Raw genomic sequence first — 12,701 nt, 5'->3', positions numbered from 1 at the left:
TGATAACATGCCAGCCACAGTGGTTTCTGGCAGGGGCGTCACAATGCAGGGCAGAGTAGGGCTGGTGACTTCACAGTGAGCCCTGGGCTCAGGGAGGGGCAGGGGATGCAGGTCAGCCTGGGTGAGCAGAGTCCGCATGTCCTGTCCTTCCCTGTCTCGTGTCCCCTCTGCAGCAGGGGCTAACGGGGCACCCTGGAAGGGCCAGGCTGGGTGAGCAGCTGTCAGCATGCTCCCCTCCTGCCTTTGATGCTGCGCTTTTACTGCAGTGTCTGCCTTGGTGTTAAAGAGCTCTAGGTCTTTGGGTGATTTTTTATGTTCTCTGGAACCAAGTTACAAAAAACCTGAAATGCCTTGTTAGGACATTTGGATCTTACCCATGAGGTCAGCTGGGGAGGAAGGGATAGAATTAAAGAGGGTCATGTGGTAACATTTGCATTAAAAGATGATCCATCTCTACTTAAAAAAAAAAAAAAAAAAAAAGGCAGGCATGGTGGTGGGTGCCTGTGGTTTCAGCTGCTCTGGAAGCCAAGGCAAGAGGATGCTTGAGCCCAGGAGGTCGAAGCAGTAGTGAGCTGTCATTGCTCCATTGCTCCAGCCTGGCCAACAGAACAAAATCCTGTCAAGAAAAAAAAAAAAAGATGACTCTTGGTGTAACGTGGAAAATACTTTGGAGAGGATGAAACTAGAAGAGAGTATCACGTAGGAAGTGGCTCCAGTCAGACAGACGGGACATGACAGGGGCCTAAAGTAGGAAAGACATGGTGGACCTGGAGAGAAACACAGGCAACGAGGCGGAGCAGAGAGGCACTGTGGTTGATGGGCTCTGCAGGATGAGCAGGCAGCTACAAGCCCAATCTGAAAGTCTGGGGTGGAAGGATAAGCTGGGGAGTCATCAGCCTACTGAAGTCCAGGGGTGGATGAGGTCCCCCAGGGAGAGCATCTGCAGAGAGGAGTGCAGAAGGCCCAGGCTGTACCCTGAAGAACCCTCAGCATCTACACAGAGGAGACAGAGCTGGAAAAGGAGGCTGGCAATTGCCAGAAGAGCTGGAGGAAACCCAGGAGAGGGAGTTGCTGTGGAAAACGGAAAACGGGCCAAGAACGCTCCAAGGAGAGGTGCTCTGATTACAGATAATCCCTCCCCTCTGCTCCTCCTACAGCCTCAAGGATCTGATACCATCAGTTATGTGCCCTCTCCCTCATCCTCCACTTCTCCTACTCTTCCACATCCTTCTCATCAGCCTTTGAAGGTGCTTTAGTCATGCCACCTTAAATCCTTCAAAATAAACAGCTCCCCAATCCCCTCCCTGTCAGTGACTTACCTACAGCCACCTCCCCATCTCCTCTCATTCACAACCACAGTCCTTGTCACTCAAAGAAGAAATGAATGAAGTGCCTGCTGCCTGAAACAGCAGCTACCTACAAGGCTCTCAAGTTATCCAAGAGCCCCCCAGTTATTTCCAAGGGTCACTCCCGCCTTCCTTCGGGTATCTTCCCAGTCGCCCTGTCAGTGAGACCTGCCCAATCACCCTGCAGAAAACAGCACCCACCCCTCCCAGCCTGCTCTCCCCATGCCCTTCTCTGCTTCATTTTTCCCCTAGCGCTTGTCACCCTCTGACATCATCTATGCTTTCAGTATTGATTTGCTTTCTGTCTGTGTCACTAGACTATAACCTGGATGAGGTGAGAGCTTTTTCCTTTTTATGTACTCCCTTATCTCATTTTTAGAATGTTGCTTGGAACATATTAGGCACTTATAAATAGTCGGAACGAATGAATGCATGCATGCCTGGCTGGATGCCCTGAGAAGAGAAGGCTTCACCTCCCACTCAAGCTAGGGGCTGACCCTGAGGTGTTCCGGACCTGGCTTCACCCTGATGAGTTGCATTCTCTTGACCAAGTCATTTAAAGTCTGAGTCTCCTTCCCTCTTGTGGGTTTTTTGAGAGGATTAAGGAAAATCGTGTGATCATTCAATAGGATTGTATATAAAAGCACACCGTGACAGCAGCAGGGCCTCTGAGACTGGCAACCTGGATTGGAATCCAGGTGTGATGCTCAGTGCCCTGTGATGCTGGCTGTATCCTCCACGAAATGAGGCAGGGGCTGACTTCATCCGGTTCTCAGGATTGTTCTGAAATGCAAACCCATCAGCACGCAGGAAAGCATCAAAACCAATCAACACCCAACCCCTCTAGCACCCCAGTGACTCACTTGGAATCGGACAGGATTAGATGGGAATGGCCTCTGAGATCCCATGTGCCTGAGCCAAGTCTATGGTCGTGATCTATCACTGGCTGAAAATGCCAACTTGGTGGTTAAAGTTGTAGCCTGGGCTGCAGAACATCAACGCCACCATCACATCAAACTAGTTATGGACGCCTTACTGTGCCGTCGTCACTGTGACCGCGGAGGTCAGCCTATTCTTATCCCCCATGTAGTGGTAAGGAAAGTGAAGCTCTGCGAGGCTAAATAACCTGTGCAAAGCCCCTTGTGGAGATGGCAGAAGCAGAATTTGAAGCAAGGTACGTCTGATTCCAGAACCCACTCTCTAAAGCAGCAGGCAGACCACCTCCTAAACAATGCACGCAACCTAAATAGAACAACTTCTCAGAGCAGCGAGTGCCTGCGTGAACATCAGAGAGGACACAAGAAGCATCCTCCCAAAGCCTCTGACCTTTGTCTCTGCTGGAGATCCCTCATCCCTGTGAGGTCCTTATGTCTGTAAGGTCCTAGTCTAACAATGACAGTGGGTTTCATCTGCTCACCGGGTGACAGATGCCCAAACTACTACACTGGAAGAGATTCCAAGGCCAACTTTTGGCTCAGTTGCGATCCATCGGCCAAGACCAACATGAGAGCTGGGGAGGGGGAGGAGGTAGAGTGTGGCCGTTGTTCCACACCTCTGCCTGCCTGTGCCAGGGGACTTGCCTGTGCTTGTGTGATTTTGTAGGTTTCCACACATGCTGTTCAGCAAACTGCTGTACATGGAGGAATCGTGAGGCTTCAGCCAGACCTTTCCCACCAGCCTGAACAGAAAACCCTGCAGCGAAGGCACTGAGGAGCGGAATGGGCACTGCGACACGGCTTGTGATCAAAACACAGCTGGTTGTCTCCTGTTAAAAGCCATTCAGAGGCCGGGCGTGGTAGCTCACGCCTGTAATCCCAGCACTTTGGGAGGATGAGGCGGGTGGATCACCTGAGGTCAAGAGTTTGAGACCAGCCTGGCCAACATGGTAAAACCCCGTCTACTAAAAATTAGCCAGACATGGTGGTGGGCACCTGTAGTGCCAGCAACTTTGGAGGCTGAGGAAGGAGAATCGCTTAAACCCGGGAGACGAAGGTTGCAGTGAGCTGAGATCATGCCACCGTACACCAGCCTGGGGGGCAAAGCAAGACTCTGTCTCAAAAAAGTAAATAAATAAATAAGCCATTCAGAGGGCATGATGTATTCTGTCCAGATAAAACTGAGACTCGGAGCTTTTCTGATTATTCTCAGGTAATAGTTCTACAGTCACTTGGGTCCGAATTCAGGGCGATTTATGCATTAGAATATCCAAGCCCTTGTCACATTCTCGACACAGAATCTGACTCCGTGCTCAGCCTCCTCCGTACCTGGGTCCAGTTAGGAACATGGTTCCTTTCTCACCTCCCGCTCTGCTCACCTGCCCCCCACAGGTGAAAGTTTAGGGGAAGGCACAGGTCCAGGTGAGCCCACATACCAGCTCACTGTTCCTTGGGCCTGGCAGATACTGAAGGCTGGCTCTTATGTGGTGTCTTCATGGGCTCTTCCATGGTTCCCTGCTGGGTGGCTTTCTCCTGAAGTCCCCAGGCCAGGGTGGGGCTCTCTCTATGCTGTGTTGCTTTCTGCTCTTTGTCATCCCCTGAGCACCTGGTGATACACCCCAGACTCTTTCTTACGGATTTCTTTGCCCCCTCCAGGGAGCCTCATGGGATGAATCCTAAGACCACCCCTGGGCGTATCTCTCTTTGTGCAGCCCACACTGGTTCCAAGGAAAAACTGTGGGTTCAGGACAGTCCCTACCCAGCAGCATCCCTCCCAGAACCATTCTCTCACCTCCAGATTTCCCAGGTGTGAGTCAGACCCCAGCGATCCCAGCAAAGCTCTCTCCAGGGGGCCTAACTGACGCTTCTCAAAGATGTCCAGAGATGACCTGCACTGGATTCATCTGGAAGAAGCTGTGCTGTTACAAGTGCTCAGACCTCTTCTCTACCCCCGGCCCGCCCCATCCCACTGGATCAGGATCTGAAGGACTCAGCCTGTAAACAGGTACTAGAGTTGACAGATAAAATATAGGACATGAGCTATGTTTGAATTTCAAACAAACAGCAAATTATTTTAGGATGAAAATGTCCTAAACACGGTATGGAGTATATTTATACTAAAAATATTTGTTTATCTAAAATTCAAATTTGACAAGGCATCCTGGATTTTTGTTTGCTAAATCTGGCAACCCTCATCTGCACTGAACAAGCTCCCTGGGCTGCACATCCAAGGCAGCACCACAGTTCCAATGTGTCTCCTCCAAAAGTTACGCGTTGGAAAGTTAATCTCCAATGCAACAGCGTTGAGGGGTGAGACCTTTGGGAAGCGTCTGGGTAATGAAAGCTCTGTCCTCATGTACAGATTAACACCACTTTACAAAGGGCTTGCAGGAGTGGGTTCACTCTCTTCTGTTCCTCTGAAGAACTTGAAGACACAACATTCCTCTTCCCCACAGGACGTAGAAATGTGGCACCATTTTGGAACCAGAGACCAAACCTGCCAGCACCTTGATCTTGGACTTCCCAGCCTCCAGAACTGTGAAAGAATACATTGCTATTCTTCATAAATTACCCAATCTGGCCAGGCGCAGTGGCTCATGCCTATAATGCTAGCACTTTGGGAAGTGGCAGGCAGGCCGAGGCGGCCAGATCACCTGAAGTCAGGAGTTCGAGACCAGCCTGGCCAACATGGTGAAACCTCTTCTCTACTAAAAATACAAACATTGGCCAGGCATAGTGGTGCACACCTGTAATCCCAACTACTGGGGAGGCTGAGGCACGAGAATCGCTTGAACCTGGGAAGCAGAGGTTGCAGTAAGCCAGGATTGCACATCACACTCCAGCCTGGGTGGCAGTGTAGGACGCCATCTGAAAGAAAAAAATTTACCCAATCTGTGGTATTCCGTCATAGCAGCACAAATAGGCTAAGACAGTCAGAGAATCACTGGCCCAGACTTCGGTAAAGTCCCCAAGTCAATGCCACCCTGGGGCCTCTGGGGCGTCAGCCAGACAACAGTCCCCACACAACCCATATCCAACCTATATCATCATGTGCCTCCTTTCCTCTTTGAATTTCATCAGATTCCTTCTAGAGCACTAGCATTGCTCTTCTCACCCTGGACCCCCTCGTTAGCACAGTCCAAGGGAGAGACTTTCCCATCGTAGCCTATGGGGGATGGCGCCCTCTGGAGTTGTGCAGAGCTCAGTATGTGAGGCTGGGCTATCTCCATCCAGAAGATGGGACATGGTGCAACCCAACATCACTGTGAAGATTTGCAAAGCAATGCTGGACAGTGAACAAGTATTTCACAAGAATAGATCTAAGGCACGTTCTTAGGAGGGACGTAGACTCTACGAGGCAGTCTTCAGCAGGAAATCAGTCTTTCCGGAAGTGACTGACGATTTTGTTCAGTCACTTCTGTTGAAAATGAGCAGCAGTCTGCAGTGGATATGCCTGTACCCCTTGTCTCCCCATCCATGAGATTAGCTGTCATCTTCCATTCCCTCATCAGACCTGGAGCCCAGGCTCCTCCTCCCCTCCACACCCTACCCCCAGAGCCAATAGAAACAGAGCAAAGGAGAAAGCATTGACATATAGTAGATGCATGAGTAGTAGGTCCAGTGGGGACCTGAGCCCGAAGGAGGGGAAGAGGAAAGCCAGGGGGCTCCCTATGAGGCCACCCTGAGGGCCAAAGAGTGAGACTAAGTGGTGAGATCAGGGCCAGGTGCCTGGGTGTGCTGTGGGTTCCTGTCCCACATGCCAGTCAGGAAAGTCCTGGCCTCCATCAGGGCCAGGCATCCCCTGTTGAACAGGTGGGTGAAGTATGGTTCAGAGCAGGTGGGGAGGGCACCACCTAGGGCCACTCAACAGGCTGTGGCTCAGCCTCAGAGGGGATGCCTGAGCAGTGAGGAGCAACCTTCGCCAGGGAGCTACCTTGTGAGAAAGAGCAGAGAAGTCCTGGAATCTCCTCCCCAGGAAGTAGCTCGAGCCACACCCGTGAGAGGCCACCTTGCCGGTCATGTGATCTCACTTTAAGCCTCACAGTAACCTGCATGCCAGTGAGCGTTGTGTTTCTCTGCTGCAGATGAGAAAACCGAGGAGGTAAGACTGGGCAGGTAGACACGTGGGCACTTTGGCGATTGAGTCCATAAGTCACTTCCAACCACTAGGCTCAGCCTGTGGCCAGGAAGGCAGTGCCCAGGCTGCTTGGGTAAGTCCACTTGGGTCAGTGCACTGAGGGGTGTGGAAGTTTTAAAAACATACAAGGTCTACAGCATGACTGAGTCACTGACATCCAGTGAGGCCACACACCAGGAACCTCCGTCTGAGGCTGGTTGTTTCATCTGGAACACACAGGGGCCCATCAGGACACTTGGGGGCCATGTGGGATCCATCTAGAAGGTGGTAGAAAGGGGATTGGGACCCGCCACACTGGGCATGAGGGGAGGCCAGAACCTCTCAACCTGGCCTGGGCAGCCACACCTGAGGCCCCGGGTCAGAATCCTGCGCAGAGAACTAAGCGGGCAGCTGTACCCTACAGGGTGCGGGGGCTGGCAGAGGCCTCCAGGCCTCCCCAGACTGAGGGCCCAGGCTGGAAGCCCTTCCCCTAGACATTACCCCCACGTTCACAGAGAAGCCGTGGCCTGAACTGAGCCTCAAAAAATGTTTGGGGGTGACAATGGCTGAAAGCATCATTGTGCCCACCGGAGGCTCAATGATATGGCTTGACCGTGTCCCCACCCTAATCTCATCTTGATTGTAGCTCCCATAATTCCCACGTGTTGTGGGAAGGACCCAGCAGGAGATGCCTGAATTACGGGGGCAGTTTCCCCCATACTGCTCTCTTGGTAGTGAATAAGTCTTACAAGGTCTGATGGTTTTATAAGCGGTTTCCCATTTCACGTGGTCTCCTTCTCTCTTGTCTGGCGACATGTAAGACACGCCTTTCGCCTTCCGCCATGATTGTGAGGCCTCCCCAGCCACCTGGAACTGTGAGTCTATTAAACCTCTTTTTCTTTATAAATTATCCAGGCTCGGGTATGTCTTTATCAGCAACATGAAAATGGACTAATACACTCGGGAAGTTGGGTGGTGCCCAGGTCAGGGAGAAGGAAACCTGGGATAAGAAAGGCTCTGAGATGAGATGCCTCTGTGCAGCCATCCTAGAAACAAAACAGTCAGAAAAGAAGTCTTCATAGCTGCAGTCTGAGTTCTCGGCTCCACAGCCCATTGTGACATCACCTGGGGGCCCTGGATCTGAGCCAGAGGCTGTCAGCCTCACTCCCTTAGCCCTGGCCTCTGTCACCCCCGGGCCCACAGCACAGCCTAGGGCCATGCTCCTGTTCTCAGTGTTGCTGCTCCTGTCCCTGGTCACAGAAGCTCAACTCCGTCCACGGACTCCTCTCCCAGAGGCTGGAGTGGCTCTCCTAGGTGGGGCTAGGGGCGCCCACCACCCTCAGCGCCCTCATCCCCCCCGCCCAGTCAGTGGTGAGTCCAGGAGCAGAGGGGGCATGGATGGGGGCTCATGGTCCAGCTTACTGGCTGCCAGGAGGGTGGATCGCAGAGCACAAGGCCAGAGCTCCAGGGGTCCCCACATACCCTTCCTCCAAATCACTTCTCCCTTTTCTCCTCTCTTCCCTGGCCCAGTGTTTGACCTGCCTGACCTTGAGTTTTGGTTTTGAAACCTGACACTTCATCCTCAAAGGAATAGTAGGCTGCCCTCAAGCTTGTGCCTAGAACTAGCTGAGACTGAGTTCTGCCACTTGGAGGGGGACCATTACCCTGGGCCTCTGTGGCTCCCAACAGCACCAGGCTTCCAGGAGCCATAGATGCCCAGGGAAGCCTAGATCAGTCAGACCAAGTTCAAGGATGCTTGTGTCCTTGTGCCTGGCCCCCTGCAGCTCCCTGATGGCTCATTTCTTTCTCCAAGGGGACGGGTGAGACTTCAGGGACACAGGGATACCTAGCAACTGTTAGGGGTCGAGCACTTCCCCGTGTTTAACGCACACACCACCACGGTGGGGCATCTGCTCTCAGACCACGTGTGGACAAGGAACTCAGCCTCACTGAAGATGAGGATTTGCCCAAAGTTGACCCATGGGGAAATGACAGAGCTGTCTGCTTGGCCTGCACTGGGTGACCGCAGCGCCAGGTTGCCTGCCCTGTGCACACTGCCTCTTGCCCAGAACACAGCAGGTTCACCTGGCCTCCTTCAGTCCAGCCTGGGGTCCACTGCACTCTGTGTGAACAGGGGGTGGGGGGAGTGAGGGGAGAGCATCAGCAGAACATGCTCCTCTGGTGTCCCATTGCAAGGGGGCCCAAAATGCATGATTGCTCAGATCACTCAGAAGCAGCCGTTTCTGCTTCCATCACTGCTTCCAGGCTCTGAGCTCTTGCATGAACCTAAAACTCCACATGATTCCATATGGATGTTGTGGGTTGATCTCAGGACCAAGAATGTGGGGGATGAGTCCCATGGGGACTTTGATGCAAAATGGATATGAGAAATTCTGCCAGTTCATTCTGGAGAGTTGACTTTGGTCCAATCGCTTTGTTGGCCATTTCAACATCCATCCTCTTATTTCATCCACACGTCAGTCTTATAAAGTTGTCATTATCTTATGCTTATTTTAGGAATGAAGAAAGTTGGGGGGGGGTACTCAAAGATAAGTAGCTTCCCCTAAATCATTTAGTGAGTAAGCAACAGAGCCTGGATTCAAGCTTGGGCTGTCTGGCACGTGCCACGTTCTGCATCTCAGACGGAGAGACAGAGGGCACCCATCATAGCTGCCCACCATCCAATCCACCTCATAGACACTCGGCATTTTGATGTACTTCCTTCCATACTCATAAACCCACATTCTTAACATAATAAAATCACAAGTTTTAAATGTGATTTTCATCCTGACTTTTTCACTCAATTTTATATCACAAACATTTCCCTGTGTTGTTAAAAATCCCCCATGAGCCTAATTTTGTGGCTGAGAAGCAGTTGATGATATGGATGTGCCTTACTTTATTCAACCCTAGCATTTAGCTGGTTTTCAATTTGTCACGATGATAGAGATCGCTGCAGTGAACATCATCAGATGCACATATGTGCTGCCTTCCAGACTCCCAGAGTCATTGAGTCAGAGGATGACTTATGGTTGTTGAGTGCCTCTTCCATGCCACGTGTGGTTTTCGGACCCTGGGACCCGCTATCAACCAGAAAAGCATGTTGCCTTCTCCATCTGGAGCTTACATTCTGGTACCAGAGTCAGGCAAAAGGGACTTATAATGTAGGAGTTAATGTAACAAGGATGCAATGAAGAAATGTAACACTGGGTAGGAAATAAGGAGTCACCAGGATGGGAGGGGCTGTTTCAGACACAGGTCAGGGAAGGACACTCTGAAGAAGGGATTCTTGGGCGTAGTGAGGAGGTGAGCCAAGTAGCTGCCTGGGGAAGAATATTTCAGGCAGAGAGCCACATGGGGCAGTGATGAGAACACCAGCTCTGCTGCCAGCCTGCCTGGGGCTCATATCATGGTTCCGTCACTGACTAGCTGTGTGACCTTGGGCAAACTACTTAACCTCTCTGTGCCTCGTTTGTCTCAACTACAAAGTGAGGATGAAAACAAGAGAGCCTACCACAGTAGGGCAGTTATGACAACCAAGTGAATCGGTGCTTGTAAAGTGCTTGCGACAGTGCCTGACACACAGTAAGCATCATATGTAAATAAAATCAGAGAAGAAATGTGGATCCAAAAGTCACGAATAGGCTGGGCATGGTGGCTTATGCCTGTAATCCCAGCACTTTGGGAGGCAGAGGCAGGCGAATCACCAGAGGTCAGGAGCTCAAGACCAGCCTGACCAACATACAGGTTTAGTGAAACCCTGTCTCTACTTAAAAATACAAAAACTGTAGTCCCAGCTACTTGGGATGCTGAGGCAGGAGGATCGCTGGAACCTGGGAGGCAGAGGTTGCAGTGAGCCAAGATCATGCTACTGCACTCCAGTCTGGGCGGTAGAGCAAGACTTCATCTCTCAAAAACAAAACAAACAAACAAAAGTCCCGAAGAGAGCCTTTATGCATTACTGACAGCAGAAGGCTCTGGATGCACATTGCTAACTTCTCACTCGTGTATTTTTTTTAAACCAAAAATGATCACCACGGGGTCACCCAAACGACAAAACCCTCACAGCTTCTATTGAGCTGATGGTTGGAAAATGAGCAGCAAGAAAGAGACAAGAATAGGGTCTTGGGCTTTTTAGAGTCAAACTCATGCCTTGTCCCAGAACACAAGGCAGACATTCAAGTCAGCAAATGTTAATGGAGCATCTCCTCTTCCTGGGGGCGAGGAGCTGGACCCGGCCTCTGTCCGGAAGGGGAATTTCCTGCCTCAGCACAGGCAGTTACAGCTTTGCTCTCAGTCCCCCAAGTAAAGGAGCTGCTCAGCCTGGACTAGCCTAGAACAGCCAGGGCTTTCAGCCAGGGCTTTCCGGTAGGTTCTGGCACTTTCTGTGCCCCGCCCCTTGTGGTTTCTTAGGGCTGCTGAAATGAATGACTACACACTTGGCGGCTTAAACAACACAAATATCTTATCCTACAGTACTGTGGGACAGAGCTCCAGCACAGGCCTTCCGGGGCTGAATTCAGGGTGCGGCAGGTCTGCATTCCTACCGGACGCTCTAAGGGAGAATTCTTCGCCTTTCCACTTCCAGCTTCTAGAAGCTTCTCTGGGCCCCTGCCTTCATCTTCAAAGCCAGCTATATTGCATCTCTCTGCCTTTCCTCTGCAGTCACTTCTCCCTCAGCCTGACCTTCTGCTTCCCTCCACCCCTCTCAAGGGCCTCAGTGATTCCACTGGCCCCTCGGAAAAGCCAGCATCGTGTCCCCACTCTGAGAGCAGTGGTTAGCAAGCCAGATTTCATCTCCAAAGCCCCTCTTTCCTTGCAAGCTAAAATATTCGCAGGTTCTGGGGAGATGGCCTATTAGAACTTGGACCTCTTTGGGGGGCTACTGTCCTGCCCACCACAGGACGTTGGCTTTGGACGCTATATTTCTTCCAATTTCTCCTGGATGAGAGCAGAAAGCTCAGTGAAGTGACTCTCCTGAGGTCACAAATGCTGGATAGAGTCAGAGCCAATGCTTCTGACTCGCCTGCTGAGCTCTGTGTAGAAAAACTAAAGCATCTGCTGGCTGATGCCACAAGAGCTGCCCCGCTCGCCAGCCTCAGTGAGCTCCTCTCTAGAATGGGGGCGAGGATATCCACTTGGAAGCCTCCTCCTCCCAGCCCGGTCCCCGGCTCACACTGGACGCTGACTAAATGTTTCCCTTTTTGCTTTCCACTCTCTTTCATTCCACCAGAATGTGGCGACAGATCCATTTTCGAGGGAAGAACTCGGTATTCCAGAATCACAGGGGGGATGGAGGCGGAGGTGGGTGAGTTTCCGTGGCAGGTGAGTATTCAGGCCAGAGGTGAACCTTTCTGTGGCGGCTCCATCCTCAACAAGTGGTGGATTCTCACTGCGGCTCACTGCTTATATTCCGAAGAGCTGTTGTAAGTACTACGAGCCTCCCGCTGCTGCCTCTCAGGGCGCCCACCCCTGGGGCACCCTCCCCCTCACCCACACCTGGAGGCTGAGAGGAACCTGCGGCTGTTCAGTGTCCAGTCAGCATGAACGGCTCCCACCCACCCACCCATCCCCTAGTCCTGGGGACATGGAGGTAGCCAGCCTGAGGCTGCGTCCTCCTCACATCACCCAGGGCCAATGACTACGACCTCCCTGAGGTCACATCTGCCCTCTCTAGGAACACCTGTGGCTTGATGGAGCCAAGCTGCTTGGTCCAAATGCCTCTTCTCGGGCATTCAAGTCCATCTAGGGGGAAATCCTTCTAATTCTGGAAGCCTGACTTCCTGGGCCACCTGACCCCCTACTCTCCTGCTCCTTGTGACAGCATGTGGATGAATGCCTGGTATTACTGATGACTAACTATGTGCTGGAGACCCTGCTAAGAAACTTTCCTCTATTGGCCAGGCGCGGTGGCTCACGCCTATAATCCCAGCACTTGGGAGGCCGAGGTGGGTGGATCAGGACTTCTGTGGTCAGGAGTTCAGTGGTCAGGAGTTCGAGACCAGCCTGGACAATATGGTGAAACCCCATCTCTACTAAATTAGCTGGGCATGGTGGCGTGCGCCTGTAGTTCCAGCTGTTCAGGAGGCTGAGACAGGAGAATTGCTTGAACCCAGGAGGCGGAGGTTGCAGTGAGCCAAGATCATGCCACTGGCACTCCAGCCTGGGCGACAGAGCAAGACTCCATCTAAAAAAAAAAAAAAAGAAGAAGAAGAAGAAAGGAAGGAAGGAAGGAAGGAAGGAAGGAAGGAAGGAAAGATTCCTCTGTTAACTCATTTAATCACACAGTGACCCCTGGAGCAG

At 51.8% G+C, this 12,701-nt stretch overlaps 1 protein-coding gene across 3 annotated transcripts in view; it reads left to right on the top strand.

Annotated features, from left to right (window-relative positions):
• Nucleotides 1–5,148: 5,148 nt before the first annotated feature.
• PRSS55 (serine protease 55) overlaps nt 5,149–12,701 on the top strand; it is a 32,648-nt gene continuing 25,095 nt past the window's right edge. The window contains exons 1-2 of one of the 3 annotated variants that reach the window (XM_003902434.5): nt 5,149–7,769; nt 11,632–11,824. In XM_003902434.5, coding sequence (XP_003902483.1) covers nt 7,616–7,769; nt 11,632–11,824 — 347 coding nt within the window. In that variant the 5' untranslated portion in view covers nt 5,149–7,615. The remainder of the gene's footprint in view (nt 7,770–11,631; nt 11,825–12,701) is intronic. The other 2 variants (XM_009212525.4, XM_003902433.4) reach the window with 2 other exon arrangements.

Source organism: Papio anubis, chromosome 8, assembly GCF_008728515.1.
Source record: "Papio anubis isolate 15944 chromosome 8, Panubis1.0, whole genome shotgun sequence".
Taxonomy (NCBI): domain Eukaryota; kingdom Metazoa; phylum Chordata; class Mammalia; order Primates; family Cercopithecidae; genus Papio; species Papio anubis.
This window is presented reverse-complemented; position numbering and strand designations above follow the sequence as displayed.